The sequence below is a fragment of the Antrostomus carolinensis genome, unplaced genomic scaffold (assembly GCF_000700745.2).
Source record: "Antrostomus carolinensis isolate BGI_N321 unplaced genomic scaffold, ASM70074v2 scaffold22882, whole genome shotgun sequence".
Classification (NCBI taxonomy): domain Eukaryota; kingdom Metazoa; phylum Chordata; class Aves; order Caprimulgiformes; family Caprimulgidae; genus Antrostomus; species Antrostomus carolinensis.
The window spans coordinates 6,829-31,284 of NW_010297865.1; the positions used below are offsets into that span (position 1 = coordinate 6,829).

At 36.0% G+C, this 24,456-nt stretch overlaps 1 protein-coding gene across 1 annotated transcript in view; it reads left to right on the plus strand.

Moving 5' to 3' along the window:
* The window catches only part of LOC104520556 (integrin alpha-V), a 41,533-nt gene that overhangs the window by 4,607 nt on the left and 12,470 nt on the right, over positions 1–24,456 (plus strand). Inside the window, 16 exon segments of the mRNA XM_010162273.2 lie at positions 9,556–9,647; positions 10,140–10,254; positions 11,571–11,632; positions 13,145–13,190; positions 14,729–14,854; positions 15,565–15,609; positions 15,791–15,834; positions 15,921–15,977; positions 16,432–16,484; positions 16,889–17,091; positions 19,486–19,677; positions 19,790–19,835; positions 20,593–20,694; positions 21,447–21,505; positions 22,547–22,701; positions 23,833–23,970. Of these exon segments, the coding sequence (XP_010160575.1) occupies positions 9,556–9,647; positions 10,140–10,254; positions 11,571–11,632; positions 13,145–13,190; positions 14,729–14,854; positions 15,565–15,609; positions 15,791–15,834; positions 15,921–15,977; positions 16,432–16,484; positions 16,889–17,091; positions 19,486–19,677; positions 19,790–19,835; positions 20,593–20,694; positions 21,447–21,505; positions 22,547–22,701; positions 23,833–23,970 (1,535 nt within the window).

The window sequence follows — 24,456 nt, forward strand, 5'->3', positions numbered from 1 at the left end:
TGTCCACTTGTCTCGTGGCTGTATCACAAATAGCAAACAAGGTTTTTTCCTCTCTCATTTATTATTTTTTCTTATTAAAGAAGAGAGGAGGAAAGCGACAAGTCATTAAGCTGATAGTTCTTGGTAGTACCCAATTTAGTACTTTGTTTCTTCCTTCCTGTGCATGACAATTGAGCTCTTTCAGGAAGGGAGCTGGGTAATAAGAGTCCATTCGTGGAACTCATATAACTCTCATGCTGAAAATATATGTATTTCCCTCCCTTCCACACCCTCCTCACCAGCCTGTAACATAAAAAACCCCTCATTAAAGCATATATTAATTTTTTTTAAATGCTGGCCGGAAAAAAAAAAAAGTTCTTTTACTGTTCCTACACAGCCTATTTTCTCATTTTAAATATTTGCAAAGGGGAAGAGGGATCTCCCCTTGTCCTATAACTCACAGCACAATGGTTACACTCATGTAAAAATACACTAGAGAATATTCTGCATATACGTCTCAGTGTGTGTGTTTCTGTACATATTATACTAATTGCTTTTGACATTCTGGTATACATGGTGGCTTTGGAAGGCAAAATGTTTATATTGCACATTAACACTTCCCAAATGTAAAGATGTTTCACTGTGGGGCTTCTGAACATTTTAGCATTGACATCAGTTGGCTTTGATTTAACATAGTTATGACTATGTGAAAATTGCATAACAAACATGTGTGGTAGAAAGTGCCCTCAAATTCAGGGGTTCATATAGCTGTGCTGCATGTGCTTGTGTGTGCATGGCCAGAACATAGAGTAAGCTTTTTTTAAAGGCTTTCAAGTATCGCTAGGCCTGCATTTCAGGCTGGTTTTAGCTCTTACAAGCTCATAAATGTTAAAGTTAAAAAGGAACCAACCACCAGAGCAAACTTCCTCACATGCTTTTGCTGATACTGTTGCAGAACTGAAATAGGAAGCAGGGCTTGAATCTGTTACTCTTAACAGGTTATCCTGCAAATCTAGATAGAAATGTATTTGATTAAAAGCTGATATATAAACACTCAACTTGTTTTACCTTATTCTTGTTTACTTTGTTAATTCAGAAGCTAAACGTGCCACTGTCACAAAACTAAAGTTTCTGGTATTTGTATTCTTGTATAACTTGAATTCTTACTACAATTGCCGCAGCATTGCCACAATTTCAATTGAATTGTTATAGAAAATACTTGGGATTTTTTTCCCCCTCTCAGTTAACTTAGAATTTCAGAATGTGTAGGAGACTATTTCTTCAGGACAAGCACTCAGGCGAAATTTACATTCTCAAGATAGTATGTTCTTTGAAATTGTCATAAGCATAATCAATATGAGTAAATCCTTTCCTTTGTAAGGTGTTTCACATTTCACATTCAAATTAGCAAAACACACAAGCTATAGGTCAAGGTGGGTAAATAGTTGTCTTCATTCTTAACTCTTCTCCACACCAGGTAACTGAAAATTTAGTTTATTTTTTGTTTTAATCTGTAGCAATAGGGGAATGTTCTGAATCTTATAAAGAAGAAAGAATCTGGGAAAGCAAATGGTGCGAAAACTGCTCTTACAGCTTGCCTAGTCCTAGTACTACTCTTTCTGCAAGACTTACTGGAGAGGTGGTTCCTCTCTTTGAAAGCTTAATAGTGTCTAGTGAGCAGTTGGCTTCATCTGCCAACTGCTTAGCAACTTTTTCCAGGAAAAACATATTTCTTGTGGGTAAACTGTAAAAGGAATGCACTTAATATAGCAGTCCATTTTCTGTTTCTGATCAGTTTTGAGACAAAGGTCCAAAAACACTTGTTTTAAAGACACATCTGTTCTCCCTTCCATTTTCTCCTTCCATAGCCTTCATGGACTAGCACAGCAAAGCTTGCATAGGTAGTACTAAATAGTACTGAAAGTATATCCATAATCTTGCTCAGGGAAAATATTCTTGAAATGTTAAAGGTTTTTCTGCGAGTTATATTTATTTTATATAGTTGTCAATTTTTTTGTTTGTAAAATTAAACATGTTTTTTCTGTGCAAGAGGAATATCTGAAGCTCATTGAGCCAGATAACAAAACCAGTGAGCAGAGGGGTGATCAACTGGGCTTTTCAGAAAAATCAACAGGTCATCTTTATGCTTTTATTTATGTATTTTACAGTTTGGCATACATGGAATAGCAGGGTGGATACACTTAGCTAACTGTCTGACATCTAGATAAATGCTTCCATTATTTGGCCATGGAATTTTAGAAAGAATTTAGAAAACTTTGAATTTTCATTCTGACAAACAAACCAAAAATTCTTCAGAGACCCATGTAACCAGTTGGAGTTAATCAGACTGTACACATGTGAGCAGTATGTATCAAATTAATGTAAAACAAATGAGTTTCCTATGTGCTTGTTTTCCAAAAGGAAACAATCTTCTTCACAATTACTCATATTATTTTACTTTTTGTCTTTATGTTCTAGCTCTTCATCAGTCAAGAATAATCAGAAGTGGGTTGGTAGAAATAGCATTTCTTCATGCTCCCATGGCTTTTCATAAAAATGTAACAAAATGGTTTTGTGAGGATAAAGTTTCTCACAAAAACCTGTCAGGTTTTTAATGAAAACTTTAATTGAGAAATGTACCTGCTCCAGTACAGGATGCTTGAAAGTGCAGCTCTTTGTCAGCATTAAAAAGTGCGGTACTGAGACTGTTTCAAGAGCTTCTGCATTTAGTATAATCTGATGAAATGCAGACAGCTCTATGAACTGTTACAAAGGAAAATATGCTCATAAACCAACTTTGAACTTCTATGCTAATGAATTACAGATTTCTTGAGCAGATTTCGTTCTTAGCACAGAAAGATCTGCTTGCTCAGACAATGTATTGTTTTGCTTTTCTGAGCCACATAGTATAGCAGATGGACGCACTGCTAAATTGTCATTCCTTCTTTTGGTAAAAGCTTTGCCCACTGCTTTCATTCTCGGATCTCAAAATTCAGGTTTGGGGAAACCTGCAGAAGCTATTGAATACTGGAAACTAAGAGCATCTCAAATGTTTTCAGCTCTCTGTAGTGTCTTTTTATTGCTTTGGAAAAAGAATTCAGTGTAGCCTCTGGCTGCATAAAGTTTTATCACTTTTACAGTTGTACTGTCCATCCTCTCCTCTCCCTCCCATGTGTTTTGACACAGCAGAGTATTTTTAGAGAAATTGTGTGTTCTTAAATATTTTTGTATGAAATTCTTTTAAGGCTGGTTATTTTGATCTGTGCTAAAAGAGAAGAAAGAGACTTTTGAAAAGGAAAATATTTGTAAAAACTCTCCTGATTTCTCCTTATGCTTCCACATTAGCTGTTTTGGGGGTTTTTTTAGTTTTTTGTTTTGTTTTGTTTTTTTCTATCCCCAAGTGGGTGATTCTAGACAATAGGAGTCTTTGTTTGGAAGCCTAAACCACCAGTTTGGCATGGCTGTATCTATCTGTGACCTATTTAGTTTGAAGTGGGTATTTTAACTGCCTTGCACAGCTTCGTGCTGTAGCATTGCACAGCGTCAGATCTGCCCATGTTGGGAAGTTATGACTGGAATGGGTGTCATGAGCTTATGTTTGCCTTTTGGAGATTTTGATCATTTGTGCAAACGAGTCAGTTGTTCATAATTCCATCTTTTCCACTTATAGAATAAGGAGATGCATAAGGAAGTGTGGGTTAGGTCGGTATTTTGTGAAAATAGCATGCTTTAACAAAGTACTGTTTTATTTTTAGCTGATGGTTTTATTGGTATTAGGGTTCAGTCTATATGGGGATTTCAGTCTCAAAGGCTATCGGATTAGTCAACAACAAAGCAATAAATCTTGTGAAGACCATTCATCATTTCTAGTAAAATGGATTGATTTTTATCTCCCTAAATCTATCGTGACCTCGATCCCATTGAAGTTTGGTTGCTATCCTTATTGTGTGTGCTGAGGTCTGCATTGGGCTCTGGGTATTGCTTCAAGTATAAAAGAGGGTGACAGAATGTATAAAACCTCCTCCGCATGCTGTTATAGCTGACAGTGGAAAAATGCTCGTGCTTTCGTGATTAGGTAGGCTCCTGCGTGAATACTCTTGGCTCTGTGTGTGTGTAGCTGGATCTCAACTGTATGACAAGTTGGGAAGAAAAAAAAAAAGTTACTTTTTTACATTAAGCAATGGGAAAAGATGCTTTTGTTCCAGCACCGCCCAGGGAAAGAAGCAGGATTCATACCTCAGAAGAGGGAAGGGGCCTAATGGGAAGCTCTGTATTCCCTCTCCCTGAGTCATTAACAAAACACTGAGGCTAAACCAAGGTTGCTAAACCATCAGCTGCCTCACAGCAGGAGGAGTTTCAAGTAAAGATAAGCTTGTACTCACTCGCTCTTGCCTCATTAACTAAGGCTGAAATTGCTGAGATTTTGGATGGAAGACAGCAAGCTTTACACCATGTGAAGCTCTCATATTCTGAAAACAGCACTCTTGTATATTTTTTTAAGTTTGTCTTTCTTTTGGCTAGCTGCATAAAGTTTCCCTTTACCTAGAAGAGGCAACATAATTTACTTTGAATTGGCATAGTTACAAAGACGTTTATTTTAATGGAAATTCTGTGAATTGGGTGACTATTTAAATTTTACAACCTCTTAAGTATTCATAGTATAATGACACAGAGGCAGGCTTCATCAGTTCACTGCCTCTTGACTCATGATTATCTCAGCTAAGTCTGGCACTCAAGATCAGGGGCAAATGTTTTAGTTCAGTTTTGTTATTACCATGCAAACAAGCTGGCTACAGGTTACAACTCATCCACTTACTCAACTGCAGTCATTTTATAGTGACACCATTGTTTCTGTAAGTGATAACATTTACATTGGAAAGGCGCCAACTAGCCAAAGCTGATAGCCAAAAGACATTCGGCACTGAAAGAACTTTTGATCTTTTTGGAACACAGGAGGTTCCGCTTAAACTTGAGAAAAAACTACTTTACAGTGAGGGTGACAGAGCACTGGAACAGGCTGCCCAGGGAGGTTGTGGAGTCTCCTTCTCTGGAGATATTCAAGACCCGCCTGGACGCCTTCCTGTGTAATTTCGTTTAGGTTCCTGCTCCGGCAGGGGGATTGGACTGGATGATCTTTCGAGGTCCCTTCCAATCCCCAACATTCTGTGATTCTGTGATTCTTTTTATTATTATTTGGAAGATGACTTAGACTATTATTTTTTTCCTTTTCTGCAGTTTCTACTCAGTATACCTCCACGTTGGTTTCTCTTTATAAATTTAAATCCTATGTAAGCAGTCAAGTGACAATGTTCCATTGGTCCAGCAGCAACAACGCACCTCTATAATGTAGATTTTTTTAAAAGCAATTATATTCCTGCCTTGACAACTCCATTCCACCTGGAAGTTACTTTGTGAGACAAAGCACTGTTGAGCTGGCATGTCAGCCCTTTTTCCCTAATGAAAGAGTTATATAAAGTCATCATGTGATATCTACTACAATGAGAAGGAGCAAAGGAAAAAACACAGCATAAGCTGCCTTTACAGATACAAAATAATACCCTATGGTCAAATGACATAATCCTGGAATTAAGAACCCATCAAGTAGAAGTCCTTGTAGCAGCTGCATTTTAGTCTGACAAATAGCATTGTGTAAAAACTCTGATTGTTTTCTTGAATATGTCTAGTCAGAACATAGTATGTATTGCCTAGATATATTTATTTCAATGCCTGTTTAAAATCTACGTTGTTGATTTAAGGACATTTCTAAGGTATTCTTGAGACACTGTAAAAGAATTTGGAAATACAAGAAAAACAGCAGTGGCAACAAGAGCCATTATAGCAGTAAGGCTGACTATAGTACATCAAAACATTCGTCTGGATTTATAAATCCCTGTATATTTAAATCCTATCTGTATTACAGTTTGCTTCATTTAGTGTAGGTACTGTTTTTAAAGGATATGAGGGAAGGCTTTTGGGTTTTTTGTTGTTTCTTTTTTTCTATAACTACCACAGTTGGCAAAATAATAATAAAGTCAGGCTCATTATTTATATTAAAACACAGAAATGCTGAAGTCATTCCTATATCTTCCCATGACAAATCTACTTTACAGTATAGCTAAAACACCTTAACTCCCGTTGCCTTCTATGAGGGCTCACATTTCAGTGTTCTTTATGTTTGTTTTCCCCAGTCAGGAAGAGAAACCCAAATGATTTCTTATTTAAAGCAAGGGGATTTTTGATGGCAGGGTGTTTTCCAGATTTCCTCATAAAATAATTTTCTCTTCTGGAGCTGAGGGAAAGGCTCATAATCTATTTGCACAGTGTTTTCCTGGGGAGACTTGTGAATGGGGATGGGTAAATAAAGCTGACTTTTCTTTAATGGAGAGTTAACATCAAATTTGTCCTGTATTTAATATCTGCATTTTTTAATTTGAATTTGAAAAGTCCATGTCTCCAATGAACGTACTTTTACTTGATAATAGCATTTGTGTCTTAATGCACTTTCCTGTGTTACATCAATTCTCAAGCAGCAACTCCCTCTCCTCAAGACCCCCCCCTTAGTTTTAGAGAACCTAGTGAAGCTCTGAATACAGGATAAACTCAACGTAAGGCATCTTAACCTTGTAGCAGATGTTGTTTCATGTTATGTGCATCTGCACTGACATTAGACAATTTGGCTAACCAGGGTGTTTGTAAAATATTTTTGTGATAGTAGTGTACTATAAACAAATAAAATTTATTTAGCCAAGTTGCCTAATGAAGCACATTTTACCATGTGACGGGGGGTTTTTTTAAGCATAAGAATTCCTTATTTGTTATGTAGGCCTTCAGAAATTATAATGCTGGCTTTTGAAGACGTGACACTTAGAACATAATAAACTTGGGGTCATGGTCATTTGCTTTATGATTTGGAGATTTTAGTTTTATATATGCCAGCTTCTAGATATAGCTCAAAGCCTAGATGTTTACCTATTAAAATAAAATTGAAGAGAGGTTTCTAATATTATCCTCAATTTAGAGCTGAATCAAGGCTTTTTCAGTACAGTAGGGGGGAAAAAAAGGTCCCTTAAAGACTTGAGGGAGAGAGAAGTTTTTGCAGCTGCTGTCCTGGACATTGGTTCTTCCTTGGGTGGCGGCAGCGCCTACAGGTCAAGAGTGCAAAGGGAAAAGGCAGAGAGGGGCTGTTTAGGCAGCGTGTGCTGGTTAAACTATTGGTTCCCCTCTTCTCCAGTGCAGTCAACATAAACTATAGGTAGATGACACCAGTAACCAGTAATCTGTCTCTCTTATTTTTTCTTTTTAAATTTTTTTTATTGCTTTATGCTGTCTCAGCTGATGTATTCAGATGAAACTTGAAGGAACTAATTTCCCTAACATCTGTGATAAAATCAGATTGCCGATAATGCTGAATGGCTGCTTACCTGCTATTGCAACAAGACCATTCCTTCTATTTGCTGCCTCTTGTTTTAAACTTAAATGGGAAGTTTACATCCTAGACACTTTTATAGTACCTAGCACAACAGGATTCTGCTTTTTGCTATAAAACTGCTATACTACCTTTTATTTTAGTCATAGATATATAACGTTGAATAAGTATCCAACAGTAGAGAAAAGTGTAAAATGCCATGTTGTAACTACTCCCAAGTTTTATATTATTTAAAGCTTTGTTTGGCAAGTAAAGCTGAGAAATTTCTTTGTCTTCGAGAGTAGCTGGACGAATAAAGGGTAGAAGCCAAATCTGTCTTTCTAGGCTGTGTAACCTTGGGTGTGGTTACAAGCAGAATAAACCAATTTTAAGTCCCTGATGCTGCCAAAAAGGATATAGTTCCCAGCCATATGTTCCTGTCTTCTCCCCAGCAGGTTGGCACTACTTCCCTCTACATGCAGTCAGCTGGGTTGGTCCCAGTTGAATATTTTTTAGTAGGGTTCATTCTTAGGTGGTTCATGTTGTGACTATGTGACAAGAAGGTAATAGTGCCAAGACCAAGGCTGGCAGCAGGAGCATATGGACAGGAGCATATGGGAATTGCTGCCCCTTTTAGTGGCAGCTTCGTCTGAAATTATCTCAGTCATGCTACTGCATCCTTTGAGCAAAACTGTCCTTGGATGGGTTTTCATGAATTAAAGGCAAGGAAGGGAAAAGAAGATTATAAACCAGGGATTATAGAAGTGTGCTCACGGTAATTCCCTATTTGGAAAACATCTTGATCTTTTTGGTTTTCTGTACTATAAGAAGGTGATACGCAGGTCCAAACTGTGTTTCTGTCTGTGTGAGGGTGACAGGATAAATGTTCAAGTGTACATAAATCTGTGCAGATGTGCTAATCATCAGGGTTCCCATGTCTTTAGCACCTATTCAATAAGTGGAGAGGAGGGGGTGACAGAAGGAAGTGGGTATTTTTAATTACCTTTTATGAAATCAGAAAAAACAAAGTATTTCTCTGTGATGCTATGCACTTGGCATAGTCTCAATCTAAGAGCAAAACTAGTCCAGATACTTGCTTGTTTTGGCTGACTCTGCAGATAAGAATCAATTTTGTTTTCATTTTCATGGGATTTTCCTAATGGAAGTATCACAGTCTCTTGAGACAAAACATTCTTTACCAAGTGTAAGACAAGCAAGGAAGTTTTGATTCAAGTGGTCACAGGTCTCTGATTCATAGCGGGGTTGGGTTTGGGGATTCCCCCCAGCAATATGTTGACCTCATTGACTCCTTTAGCTTTAGGCACTGTAAACCAGCTATGTAGGTGGCTTCTTTTAAAAAAAAATATGTTTTCCGGCTTGCTACATCCATTTTCTCATTAGGCTGGCAAATTTTCCATTGTTATTCCAATGAAAGTACATAAGAAACATTAAACAATTTAAAGACTTTTAATATTCACGCTTGCACAAATATAGCTCATTAAGTTGCTTCTCCTAACCTTCATCACCCAACAGTTAGCATACAGACATCAGTGCAAATTACCCCTCATTTGACTTACTCTTCTGTATGACAAACTCTCTAACATTTTTGTTACTGAATACCATTTCACATTCCTTGTAGCTTGTAGGCATGCTAGTTGCCATGCTTTGTACACTGCAGTGACGTTCAGAATAGAGATGTTAACGCTTGGTAGAATAGTAGAAGAATTTCTGTCTGGATTCTAGCCAAAGGCAAAACTCACATAATTTAATCAGGGCAATATTTATTCTAGAAGCCTTAGTCCTAACTTGGCTTTGGCACTGATTCTTGAGCAGTGCTGTAATCTGACTTGAAAGTCAAATATCTCAAGTATGAGGTATTTACTGTGTTGCTGTCAAAGATGCTATAAACTTTGTGCTGTTACAACAAATTAGTATTGTACTAATGCTTTATATGTAAAAATAGCTGCATTTGACCCTAGATGTAAAACTGAATAATAATAATTCCTTTTTAAAGCTTATTTCCATGGAAGGGTGCTATCCTCCAATGTTACAATTTTCTGCTTTTCTCTGTATGTATCAAAACCAATGACTTAGCCTTTTTTTTTTTTTTTTTTTTATCCTTACTGTACCGTTTTCTGTGAAATTATGCTTCTTTTTCATTTTCTTTGTAGGCAACAGAGATTTTGCTCCTAATGATCCTCTGGAATTTAAGTCTCATCAGTGGTTTGGAGCCTCTGTGAGATCAAAAAATGATAAAATTCTGGTAGGTTTTTGAAGCCCTTCAAATGCCTCAGTCCTGTGATATTGTAGTGAAAAAATGTAAAAAGATCCAGATAACTTGGAATTTAAACAAAATTCCACTGATCAGCATGACTTGTCTTTTTTAGAGTTTATTGGGTAGCCTTTTCTCAAGTCTTTATAAACAAAGGTTGTAGCATTTTTGTCTGGTTTTGAGGAAAGCAGTAGAATTAATTTGCTGACGTTAGAATGTGTTAGAAATTCTTGATGAACTCTTTACAACTGTTGGTTTAGAAAATATTATTTCTAAAATTCTGGCGATAAATTGGCTATTTCTAAAAATACAAACTGGTGGTACTTCTGCCCCAGCGTTGACAGTATAGATCTCCTTTAATAATACATGGTACATCTGCCAAAATTTTTCTGTAGAAAATTGGAATTCCATTGTATTATTCTATACCCCCCCCAGCATTTTGAAAAGGAGTTTCTTTCGTCACTGCCATCTGTTCTTCCCTAGGCCTGTGCCCCATTGTACCACTGGAGAACTGAAACAAAACAAGAGAGAGAGCCAGTAGGAACTTGTTACCTGCTTGCTGGATCTAAATCTGTGGAATATGCACCCTGCAGGTCAAGTAAGTGCACAGCACTTGGTTGCTTTTCTGTTTGGAATTTCTTTTGTGTTATATTTTGTGTGCATTTGAAGCAGGATGTTTTACAGATATTTTCCCCTTCCGTGTAGAGCCTCATAACAGTTATGAAAAAAAACTAAGCTAGATTCAGACATCTGAATTCTCCTCCAGTTGATGTTCAGGATGCAGACCTTGCTTTCTCTGCAGTAGGCCAGAGAAAAAACTTAGATCCAACTATCATTGGAATTTATGACTTCAGTTTTTCAAAGGATCATTTCTGTATTAATCACTCGAACAAAATTATGTAGCAAGTGCTTTTTCAAAGACCAATTCTAGAATTTTCTGAAGCTTAATTATTGTTACTCAAGTAATTTAAAGAGAGGTCATTTTAGAAGATAAGGTTTTGCACACATAAGTTCTGATTTCCACGTATCCATGCATACATAGCAATGCATTGTTTTAATTATATTCCTTATTGAACATTTTGAGTCTTATTTTCCAAATGCTTTGCATCCATATCATGTAGTTGAGTTGGTAGACTATTCAGATGATTATAACCTTTTTTTAAAATATAGAAATCTAAAAGTTGAATGTTTGAGCTAGGATTTTTTTTTTTTTTTTTTTTTTAATTTGCTGAAAACCATTGGTGAACAGCGGCAATGAAATCCAGTGTGGTCCAACATGAAAAGAAGTTAAATAAGCATATATTAAAGTAAATCATGCTAGTTAAGTAGTCACATTTCCAGATAAGGGAATCTCAGCATTTCTACTCTGGAGCTGTATAATCTCAAGATTAACTGAACCATAACAATTCTTGCTGGGATGAGTATTAATATGTAGAGATTTTTTTGGCCAGGTATACCTTTTTAATTTTTTTTTTTTTTTTAAACTAAGACTTGAAACAACTTAGTTATGTACCTTTCAGGTTTTTTTTCCCATACCAAAAGAAAAAGCTTATTCCCTATTTTCCAGGTATCTTATTTCCTGAATAAAAACTGCAAGTACTTTTTCCCTAAACTTTTGAAGACTAAATACAAAGGAATATGAAGTTGCTGTTTAGTTTGACTGTGTTAGGCTAGAACATATGTTAATGTAATACATGTGTTAGGCCAGCCCTAAAGTTGTTACAGCATTTGGTTTAGAGTTGTTGATAAAGGGAAAATCCTGATTTAGGAGAAAAAAAAAAAGGTTCAAGTTCAGTAGTGCAGGGTTACTTAGGAAGATGCATTGCAAAGTAATTCACAGGATCATCTGATCTATACTGATAATACTGATTTTTTTATTATCTCTCCTTCTTTTCTATCCATTCTTTTTTTTAGCCACTATTGATGCAGATGGACAGGGATTTTGTCAAGGTGGATTTAGTATTGACTTTACAAAGGTATGTGATTCTTTCTCAATTCCTACGAGTCAGCAGACACTGCAAGTTAACAACAACCCTGATACAGACCACATAAAAGCACAGTTGTTATGAAACTAAACATAAACTACCATTTCTGGGGGGAAAAAACACAACCAAACACATCCTTGTAAATAAACAAAAATAACTTCAAACCACTCTAGCAATAGTAATCATGTCCTAAACAAGTAATCTGCTTTTCCAGCCTCATGCTATAAACCTCTGTTGCAGCTAGTCCTCAAGTGAAATAAACAGTGGTAGTCAGTTTTTTTGAGACACTTATTTTGAAGGCGGTGGTGCATAGCTTCTTAAGGAAGAATAACTTATTGGTAAACAATGTTCTTGTGAATTATATTTTATTTTTCTCACCAGCTAGCAGAAGTAGGCAATTTATTTGTTTGCTGTTTATCTTATATTTCTTCTACTTTTATGTTCTTCTGGCCTTTTATATTTTTTGTTAGTTTTTTTTAAATTCACAATTAATTTTTAAATACAAGCACAATAAAACTGTGTGCAAATCTGAGAACTAACTGTACATTTTTATATTGTACAGTTAAATTGTTTAGCCTAGTCTGGACATGTTAAGACCACACAAGTCCTATTTGTGATGTGGCAATTTTTTGGGTACTTCACACCTTATGATTGGGTCATATCCCTTCACTCTTTTCCTGAGGACACTCTTGTTTTCCCTCTAGAGGAAACTGTGCAAAGTGCATTATAGGACTGTAACTGAATTATTTTGCATGCACCCCTCAGGCTTACTGTGCAGACTCTAGCCCCAGTTAAAACCAACCTTGGGCTCTAATCTAATACCCTAGTTGAGTGGGCAAGCCTGAGTATAAGGTATCTCCAAATCTATGACCTAGATTTTTGAGTGGTGAATATGGGAGGTTTTAAGATGAAAACCAGAATAAGTGGCTTAATTATGCAGCAGAGCCTATGGCCCAATTCAGTACTTAAGGAGCAAATTCCCAGCACTGGGATAGCTAATGTGGTTAAAGTTTCATAAAATGGTTTCTGGATTGCAGTTGGACAAGGAATACAGAGTGGGGGTATTACATTGCAGTTTTTCTGAATTAAACTTTTCTAAGTTACAGAAAGTGGCAGGGGCAGAAGATGAAACTAGTTTTGTGTACTGACCTAAAGCCATGTTATGATTGCCTTGTAGCAGTCTTAAAGTTTTCTTCTAATTGTATTTCTTAGATTTATGTGGATAAGAAGGGTCTGTTAGAAGAAAAGCAGAATTCTTCCAGGAATTTTAAATGGGTCGAATAGAGAAGCAAATCACTGAAGGCATATTGTTTATCTCAGCATTTTGAGATGCATTTTTAATGAATCATTTCTTCAAAAAATAAAATGTATTGGGATCAGTGAAGCTACAGTGATACACGTGCATGGGATTACTTCCCAAAAACATAGAACGTGTTATCTTGTCTTTAGATATGCTTCATGTGTATGTGTTATGGTTTTTATTTGTTTGTTTTCCACTCTTAGGGAGACAGAGTGCTACTTGGAGGACCTGGAAGTTTTTACTGGCAAGGTGGGATATATCATTTATGTCACAGAGAAGCTGACCTCTTCGATTTTTCTCTTGATCTTCTTAGTCATTTGTATCATGCCTCCAACCATTCTCAAAGTCTTTGTCAGTAAGAAAACTAACAGAAATAATTTTTCTTCATCTTCAAAATATTTCCTGAATAATCAAGGCAACCACAGATTAAAGCTGAAGTAATAATTGTATAGATGTGTCTTTTGTCTTTTAAATAACTATGATTGTTTTAAAGGCATGTTCCCAGGAATGTGGAATTTGTTTCCACCGGCAGGTTAAGTTTCCTTTATGATATTTTGCTTGTTGTTTCAAAATCTACATGTTTTCTAATTTTGGACACATGTATGAAACATGTATCTTCAATGAGAAATGTACCCTGCAAAGAGAACTATAATTTTTTTTCTATTCACAGCACAGATGTATTACATTTGTTTCTATTGATCTGTTTGTGCCATGGTGCACATTTTACCTCTCACTGCTCTGTTTACACAAAACATTTCCTATACGTTTTGCTAATGTGGGCTTCAGTCAGTGTTTGTTTTCAGGATCATTCAGTGTTCAGTTGTGGCTCTCTGTTCCAAAGGAGGTGCTGCTACAATCAGGACATAGCTGCCAAACTCTTTTGCCTATTTTTAAGTGTAAATACCAATGTTTGAAAGATTTTTCTGTATCGTGCCAGCTTACACATAGGTGCAGCAGCACAGGAGGCTTGTTTCCAGTCCTATGTTTTAAACTCTGAACAAAATGGAATGACTAAAAATGAACTGTCAATACAGTAAAATATATATTATGTTTGTGAATACGTTTTATTGCTTTTTAGCAAAAGTTAGAGCTCATCTGCCGAAACAATCTTATTGTCTTCTACTGCTACTACTACTACAAAAAAGATCTCAACTCTGAATAGAAGGCAATAGTATACTCACAAACCCCAGGTTTTTATTGTATATTTTGAGAAGCTGGAGGAATAATTTTCCCTATACTCCATATATGTATCAATACGTATGTGAAGCAAGTGCTCTTCTGAAAAGAAGATTGTTTTGTGATTCAAGGTTTAATTTAAACTCAAAGAACAGAATGTGATGAAGTCACCACCTAGTGGCTTGTGAAGTGGAAACAGAATGTGGTACTATCCTGTGCTCATCTGATGAGCTTCTTGTCTGCCATGTTAAGCTCTCATGTTATGGTATGTAGACGAGGAGTGATGACTCAGTTCTGCAATACCATAAGCATATGCTTACTGTTAACTAACTGAGCAGTCCTGTTTAAATCCTGGCCTACATGTGGGAGCGACTTCTATTTTCAGTGAGAACTCTGTCTGCTTTTGATTAAATATCGGCATAAATCTTTGCTTGAAGTAGGATCCAAAATTTCACTTATATCCTTTCTAGTGCTGCAGCTGTCGACTGTTTTCTGGTCAGTATTGTGGAAGTTGTTGCTCTAGAAGCAAGCATTCTGTAAATCAGTCCTGTTGCGTATTGAATGAGTGCACACATTTTTCTGTGGTTTTAAGCTGTTTTCTTTCCCTTTAGGCCAACTTATTTCTGATCGAGTGACAGAGATTGTGGCTAAATATGACTCCAAAGTCTACAGTACAAAATATGATGACCAGTTAGCAACCAGACCTGCCAGCGCTGCTTTTGATGACAGTTACTTGGGTGCGTAGTTTGAAAAGGAATAAAACTTCTCTGTACTTGAAAAACTGCCTTGTGTTCATATTTAAGTCTAAATCACACTACTACTAATTTAACATTTGATAAGTAACTGAAGAGCTGCGTGCCTGAGAATGCAGTAATTTCTGTATGATGGAAGCTTAGTTATCTTGCCATAGGCTTCATTCCAAAAGCACCTGATTACAAAATAAATGGAAACATTTCCATAATTTTTTTTTTCTCTCTGATTCTGGCTGAATATACATCATCAGTATGCTTTCTTTGTGAGAATTTAGTCACATAACTATTTTTAAGAAAAGCAGCTGTTTCTAAATAAACTACCAAAACAAAATAAAAATGTGAAAGAATCATGTTAAGGAAGAAAACCAATGAACAGAGTCCCTTAGAGGAGAGGGAAATCATTGTTTAGCTTCATGTGTGTCTAACTTGGTTCAGAAAAGCAAGGATAGACCAGGACAATTCCTAGGATGACAATTAAAAAATTTTCATCTTCTGATTGCAAATTCCTGGATGCTGATGAATTACAATCTACTCACATAGCTGCTCATAGTCTAAGCTACTTAGAGGCAACATTTATTTCACTATGATTTAAGATGAAATGACAGGATTGTGCACGAAAACCTATGAAAAGTGTACAGAGAGATTAAAGGTTTAATAATGTTTTTCAAGTGATTTCCTAATGTTCTGTTGATCAGGTTATTCGGTGGCTGTTGGAGACTTCAATGGCGATGGCATGGAAGGTAAGACCCTGGTTTCAGTAAAATATCATGTTAATATGCTGGGCAAGTATTTGAAATAAATGGTATAGAACAAAGATACAGTGCAGAGGAAAATGTATAAAAGAATGAGCTGCTCTGCTCAAGTAAAGTCATTGTGCTTTGGGACCTGAATGTTATTTGAGTGTCTTGCTTTGTATTTCAGACTTTGTATCTGGAGTCCCAAGAGCAGCAAGAACCCTGGGCATGGTAGGAAATTTGAAACATTAAACTATATAATAAATAAAAAGATTAATATTGTTGGTGTGCTGTAAAGTGTATTTCTTCACATGCAGGTGTCTATCTACAATGGGAAAAACATGTCTTCCATGTACAACTTCACTGGCGAGCAGGTATGTAGCTTTATTCAGTATGGTGGGTGACAAGGATGCTATTCCTATAGAAAGATGACATGTTGAAACAGTATTTAGGGTACTAGAGTATATAATGTTCTGAATGTTATTAGCTTATGTGCCAAAGAAAAATTTTATTAAGTTTGTAGAAATCCTAAAGATATGTTCTGTGAGTTCCTGTTTTGTGTTAATACTTAGAAAAACAATTTTATTTCAATGAAGGGAATACTGCCTATTTTGAGAATTGGGAAGAGGGATTGGATCACGAAAGGGGGAATGGGGAAGATAACCGATCAGTTTGCTTTCTAACAGAGTAAGGAAGAGAAAGGAGTCAAAAAAATTTGCAGTATGTGTCATCATCTCCCTAACTTCTTTTCTGTATAGCTTTGTATAAACTTGTTGGTGGATTTCTATCAATACAGCTCACAAGTTTGTTTTGAATTTTGTTTTCCAGATGGCTGCCTATTTTGGGTATTCGGTGGCTGCTACAGATATCAATGGGGACAAGTAAGTGCCCTATTCTCCCCCCCTCAAGACACTCAACTTGTGTCTGGAAAGAAATAAGATGTTTTTATTAAAAAGTCTTTCCTATAATACAGATTTCTGTCTTCATTACTTGTTTAACATGTATATGAGTGACACAGTTTTTGCTAGCACTCAACATCTGTTTCAGCAGCTGTAGATTTCTTTTGTATTTATTCACATAAACGCACTTGTGTGTATTCACACACTTTAAATGCATTAAATTCTGGTATATTTGTGCTTACTTTGCCTTCAGTTGCAATTAATGATAGGAAGCTTTCATCTTAATATTGACCTCAGTGCTGAGTTAGTCTTACTAATGGATACTTGAGAGAATGAAACTGGATTTTCTTGCTGTTACTGAAGAACCTTATCCTTCTTTGGTCCAGTTATACAGATTTGTTTATCGGAGCCCCTCTATTTATGGATCGAGGTTCTGATGGGAAACTTCAAGAGGTCGGCCAAGTTTCCATTTGCCTTCAACGAGGCTCTGGAGGGTTTCAGATCACAAAGCTGAATGGTTTTGAGATATTTGCAAGATTCAGCAGTTCTATTGCACCTCTGGGGGATCTAGATCAGGATGGCTTCAATGGTAGGACATAATTTATTGATGAGTATCTTCAGTTCATAGATGAAATCTAGACAACACACTGAATGTGGATTCTGCACACAAATATTAGGCATTTTAATCATGACTGAATGTTGGACACTAAGGTCTAGACTCCTTTCGATGCTTGTATGCTACTCCCAAGAATGCTAACAGGAGTTACATGTATGCATCGAGCAGAGACTATACCATTTAAACTACAGCATGGATTATTTTAGGTGTTACACTGATCAGTTTATTATGAAGTGATAAGTACAGGAGAAACTTCGATGAAATATTGACTGTCCACTGTGACTTGTTAGGACATCTTCAATTTAATCTTCCTGTTTCCATTGTTTAAAGCCAGTCTTCCTCTCCAGAAATGCATCGATGACTGAAAAGAAGGATTTGTTCAGAGGCCTAGTTAAAAATGTTCTGTTTGAAGACATTTTCATGAGAAAAGCCTAGGCTTTTTTGGTTTTGTTTTGGTTTTTTTTTCCCCAAAAATGGAAGAGTCTGAAAATATCTCCTAACAACTACAGCCAACTGTACCAAAACCTGGGTATTTGACCTCTCGAGCAAGTATTTGGATGAGAAGTCTGAGTCTGATACAACTGAAGCTGTGGACTCTCAAACCCTTTGCCAGTGCTTCTTGTTATTTTCACTTAGGAATGGAGAGCAGTGAAAGAGACAGGAATCATAATTTTGGGACAGAGACTTCCAGGAATCCTAGGGGAGAACGCTTAGTTTTGCTAGTCATACACCAGTTTTTCCTAAAGAGTGGTAGAAATTTAAGTTCCACAAAAATAAAAGCTTTTTTTTTTGTTTTTTTTTTTTCCATTCTGATTGCAAGCTAAGTATTTTCTGAAATATCAAAATTTATAATAAGCTGATATTTCAAATTCCCATGTAGCTCTAATTTATTTATTTAATGAAATAATTGACATTTTCTCTAATATTCAGCTGTCTTTCATTGCCTTGGAAAGATCTTATTCTATATCTGATAGTCATATTTTAAAACCCTGTAAGAAGCGTAGAAAAGATGTAGAAATCGGTATAAATTATTCCAACAGTTTATCAATTAAGTGGATAAGTGGCTTATCCATTAAGAGATAAAATTTTATTTTAGGCCAACTATAAGTATGTTAACTTCAGAATCTTTTTTTGCAGTGTACCAGTTTGAATGAGATGTTTATTTTATAGCTCAAAATATTCTATGCCATTGTTTTGGATGAGGTTAATGTTTACATTTTTAGTTGTTAATAGCATGCAGGATTAGCTTGAAGATGCAATATCACTGCAACTATTTACAGAAGACATTGGAAAGGTTACAGCTGGTAGCCAAAAATCCAGTCACTTGATGAGATTATCCAAACAATGTTTTGATTCCATTATATTTCAATCTGAAATACAGTGTAGGTGAGAAAACCATAGCAAACTGGCATTATTTAGTCTGGATTTTCTTAGTCTTTCTTTTCCCTGCTCTGCTTAATTTTGGGAATCTTAATTAAAATGTTTTCCATCACAGTATGGTGCAAGATTGGAATTTCTATTGTTTTCATAAAGTTTGTAAAGATGAGTCAAAATACAAAATGGTAAACTTTTGAGTCCTTGGTTTTTTTAATGAAACTTTCTCAAATTTAAGGCAAGAAGAGAGAATAATGTAATTACTCTGTATGGTGTTTAATATTTAAACACTTTCATGTTTGGTCTTTGATCTGACTGTGGAAATGGTGAATTTAGATTCTAAACCTGTCTTTACAGCTAGTCCAATTAGCATTTTGTTTATTACTGCTTATTGATAATGATTACTCTGAAATTTATTAGCTTTAAGAAATGGCAAAATAGCACTAACTGGAAGTTCTCCATAAAGTGTTTTGCCAAGCTATGATCAGGATAGACTAGAAGTTGATATTTAACATTGGTTCAGGCTGATTTAAATTTTCCAGAATTATTAAAATGTCACACCCTTTGGAGGAACACGAGTGTGTTACTGAAAAGAGCAGATACTCTCACTTGGTTTTGTGATTTGGTGCCAACAGTGACTAATTCTGGGTGTTTAATACTCTCAGAAGCATCTCAAATCCATATGATTTGGCTGTCAGTTACAGAAGCACAGAAGTGTTTGCAGAACTATTCCTTTCCCTCCTCCCTCCTTGATAAAAGTCTATGATATATGTTCTTGTTAAACATTTATACTTTCTAGAAAGTCCAGCATCTAGTTCAAAACAAAGACAAAAAAAAAAAAGTTGTTGATAAGCAATTTAAAGGCCAGCTGCATTTCCTCCCTACTGATGCACATTGAAACTGTTATATCAGAAATTACTGATCAATGTAAGGACAAATATGTTTTCCTAGATTGTGTCTGGAGATACTGACGATTGTTCTTTTGCTTTATAGATATTGCAGTTGCTGCACCATATGGTGGAGAGGACAAGAGAGGACTTGTTTATATCTATAATGGAAGAGCAAATGGTTTGAATGCAGTACCATCTCAAATTCTTGAAGGGCAGTGGGCCGCTCGCAGTATGCCACCCAGTTTTGGGTACTCACTGAAAGGAGCCACAGATGTGGACAAAAATGGATATCCAGGTCCTTTGCTCTAAATGTTGCTTTAGAGTAACGTAATAGTAGCCCCACCTCTAACTAACGGCATATTTTCAAAAATAAATTGTAATGTGTAGTATTTCTCCTTTCTTCCTAGACTTGATTGTTGGAGCCTTTGGTGTTGACACAGCTGTTCTGTATAGGTCAGTATCCCTTTAAGCTTCTACAGAAGTGCCAGCAGAAGGAAAGCTCAGCAGCATTTTTTGAGTTACAAAAGAAGAGATCAGAATTTCAGATCAGGGAAGTCTGAACTTCTGCCATTCCACCTTTGAAAGTGCTGGAGATAAAAAAAAAGTTATACTCCTGTTTTCACTGAGTAACCTACAGTCTGCTATATGTTTTTTTTATCTTTCTCAATAATCTATTGTTAAGAGAAAATATAAATAAGCTGTCTTCAAGGCTTTCTGAGTGACAGTTTCCTAGATTCTGACAGAGGGTGCTGCTAGCTATTGCACTGCAATCCTGATATTCTCATCCAGACTTGCTCATTTTGGGAAAATACGTTATTCATCCATGCTAGAAATTGTAGAATCATAGAATGGTTAGGATTGGAAGGGACCTTAAAGATCATCGAGTTCCAACCCCCCTGCCATCAGCAGGGACACCTTCCACTAGATCAGGTCGCTCAAAGCCTCATCCAACCTGGTCTTAAACACTTCCAGGAAGGGAGCAATAGATAGGACTTCCTCTTCACACAATTGTCTATGTTCTGACTCTGATGATAATAAAAGGGCTCAGAAAAGCTTCCTGCTTTTCCCTGATCTACTCAATGATTATTTGTTATTCTTGCAGTTTCACTAAATATTGTTTAAGTGTGTATGTGTATGTTTCACAATTTGATGGGGAGAGTATTGTCAACCATGGTGTTGAATGCTGTTCAAGAGGATGTTTTCTTTGCAGGGCTAGACCAGTTATTAGAGTAAATGCTGCCCTAGAAGTTAATCCAACCATCCTAAACCCAGAAAACAAAGCCTGTTCACTATCAGATGTAAAAGTTTCTTGGTAAGCTGGGTATTTTTGTTTTCCTTTGACTTTTTTGGTTTTTATTTTCATAAGCTTTCAATTTTGAAGAAAGTTCAGGAAGTCTAGTCAGCTAATTAAAAAAAGGCGATCAAACACAGATTTTTCTGAAAGAACAGACAATACAAAATAAGAACTCTGACAACAGTGGGAGGACCAACATTGTTGTCAATAGATGCTAGACTGAGCCCTAGGTTACATCCTATCAGCAGAGATTGCCAGTTTTCTGTGTTGTGTAAAGTAAGGTCTCCCCAAGATAGCAGAAGATCATACAGCTTTTGCAATGTTTTTATCCATTAACTGACTTTTTAGATGAAAAATAGAATGGCCTTATGGAAGATAGTTTGGAAACGATCTGCTCTGCAAGCTGGTTTTGGTCCTTTTCCCTGGACTATTATCCAATCCCACTTTTGCCTTCTAGTGCTAACTTCCTCTTCAACTCGGTATGCCAGTTCTTTCTAGCTTTAAAAATAACTGAGCCACGTTTGATTTCAGGAATAAACACTCTGCTTTACGGGTGACTATTCCTATATGAATCAAGACTCCAAAGCTTTGCATTGCTGTCTGCTTATTAATAGGTTATAGTTTCTCTACCACTGGTAGAAAATAGCTTTTGGGAGTGAGCTAGGGTCTTGAAAGAGAATACCTTTGAACTGAGATAAACAATAAAGAATTTTAGAAGAAAATGAGAGAAAAGGTGTGTGAAATTAATCTTTTCTTTTCCTCCAAAACAGCTTCAAAGTAAAGTTCTGCTTAAAAGCAGATGGCAAAGGAAAGCTCCCTAATACACTCAGTAAGTTCTGCTAGTTTAAAAACTTTTAAAGTCTTTTTATATTGTTTGTAGACATGAGCACTGGTCATTGTTCTTTTTCATTATTGAAAAAGTTGGCTGCCTTTTACAGCACAGTCCTACCAGTTCAGTCGTGGTATACATCTATATGAATGTCCTCAGTTTCTTTGCTGAAGTTGTGTCAAAGTCAATGGGATTTGAGCATACCTGGAACTTTAGCTATATGTTCAACCACTAGTTGGTGGAACTAGTCTTGGAAATTCCTTTGTGTTTTACAGAATTGAGATCAACTCTTGTTTAGGGGAGTTTTAGACAAGAATATTCAAGTTTGTGCATTATTAGTCCTGAAAAATATAGAACAGCCATAAGGGACTTCTCACATTTCTGTTGAAATCATGAACTTATGATTGACATCACTGATTTTTGCATCAGATTCTCTGGATCAGAATCCAGAAAAGATTCTTGCAAACACGTTTTTAAGTTGTCTCTAAGGTTTTGTAGTGTGACAGACAGCCTGCTACATTCAGATTCTGTCTACTGATTATAAAAGCTTTTCCTTATTTTCTGTATGGCATGTATAGAGGTGGTATGATCTTGGAAGATTCATATAAATAGCTGTTACACATTTTAAACTTCATTATCTATACCAAATACACGAAGTTAATAGATTAGCAATACAGTTAAATAATTATGTGCAAGATGGCTTTAAAATTTTCTAGAGGCAAAAAACCCCAACTTTTGTTCTTGCATTTCTATAGTAATAATAAATTATAAATGTATCAGTGCTCTTAGATGTTTCCAGTTTTTAAGGAAAAAAGCAGAATCTAATTTAGGACAACAGTGCTTGTTAGTTACTGTATTGAGAACTATTATAGTAATAATATAATAACAGATTTTATATTGAAAAAACTGGAAGTTTTAAAAGTTCCAAGTACTAGGTTTTCATTGTAGTTTAAATCAGCTTTTAACTCAATTTCTGATGGGAATCTGCACTGTGTTTAATTGATTGAATTATCCCTAACTCAAATGCTTTGAATTGGACAGATTTCCAAGTGGAACTGCTGTTGGATAAACTTAAGCAGAAAGGAGCGATAAGGAGAGCTCTCTTTCTCCACAGCAAACAGCCTAGCCACTCTAAGAACATGACTATTACAAAGGGGGGTAAAATGAATTGTGAAGAACTTGATGCCTTTTTGAGGGTAAGTAGCCATTTATGTTGTAGGCAAATAATTTTTGGTGCATTGTGTGTTACAAGTTCCTTGTGTTAGGTGTTTAAAAAAATAGAAGAAAAATGCTAGAGAAACTTCATGCCCAATGGATAGACCTAAAATTACAAAAACCATATGTCTGGCCTGAGTTATCCCTGTTGTCAGGGGATGAATGATGGATATTACTGTGACAAAGGTCCTGGTCACTAAATGGATTGGAAATTCAATTCGAACTTTGTTACAGACTCCTTGGACAAGTCATTTATGCACAAAATTAGTTATAATTTCCAAGGAACCTGAAAGTCAATAAGCAGTAGTTGTGCTTCTACTTTGGAGGTAAAAGAGTAAAGAAAAATACAGATCTGCAACTAAAAGGCAAAGATCAGCAAATAGCAGAGGAGACAGAGAAGGCTGAACTATTAAGTTTGCTTTTTCTCAGTCTTTTTGTTTTAGTCCCCACAAATGTGGACAGATATTAACAAAATTAATAAGTGTAACCCAGTAGAAAAAACACTGGCTGAGAAGGTGTATTCTCATTTTGTGAGAATGAAGCAGAGTTTACAGTGATAAAACCTGTGGCTAACAAAAAGCTAAGAGAAGGTGTGTAAGTACTCTGACAGGCAGGATCAACATTTGATAAACAGAATGATTTGAAATTAACAATATGAAAGTCAGCGACTTAAACTGCAACATAATAATTTTAGGGAGCAAAAATCACAAGTCCAGGGGGATCTTAGAAGCATACTGAATTTTGTCTGAGAGGAAAGAATGGAATTGTATAGTCCTTTAGGCTCCTCACTGTTAAAGTTCTATGACTTAATACTTCTGTATGCTCCTTTTTCCATTTGTAGAACAGGCATGTTACTACTAAAATTGTCCATCTTCAAAGTTTATACTGCAGATTTTCTGATAAGCTATTTTCTAGTGTGAGAAGAGCTCAGAAGTTTTAATGCTGTTTTGGCTTCCTCATTCCTACAACATAAACAATGAACAATAAATAAAAATACTCCTCAGTATTGCTCAAGATGACTGTTGCATATAGAGTCTTTTGAAGAATATTTTTTTTTTTGTTACGGTTTTCTTCACATGTTTTATTGTAATACAAATCTTTGGTTTCCTCAGGATGAATCTGAATTTAGAGACAAATTAACTCCCATTACTATTTTTATGGAATATCGTCTGGATTACAGAACAGCTGCAGATGCAACAGGATTGCACCCTATCCTCAACCAGTTTACTCCTGCTAATATGAGCAGACAGGTAAACTTCTTACACAATCTGTGATGAGAGAACCCAGAACATATTTTCAACTTTCAATACTTACAGTCATCTTAGCATCTCTGAAAAGTTAAGATGCTAAATATGCATCTAGGCTTTAGTCTTTGAATTATGAAAATATTGATGTTTTTTGTATGTTTGTCTTTTCTCTTTTTCCTTCTCTCTGTGTCAAATTTATTTTTGATACATTATTCCTTAGTGCTGGACTTGTTTTCACACATACTAATTAACAGTTTTCCAGGGAAAAGCAATTAGAGTAGTATTGAAGGTGTTTAATCTTGAGGATTGGAGTGTTTCATCCATTGCTCATACTGTGTTCCTCTATGTATATTATGTTTATCCCTATAGTTTTCTTAAGGTAATAAACATATTTTTTCTATATCTGCCCTTTATACAAATTTTTACACTTGTTTGTAAAGTGGGTAGTGGAGATAGAACTCAAGATGAACGGATTGTTCAAAGCAGGGA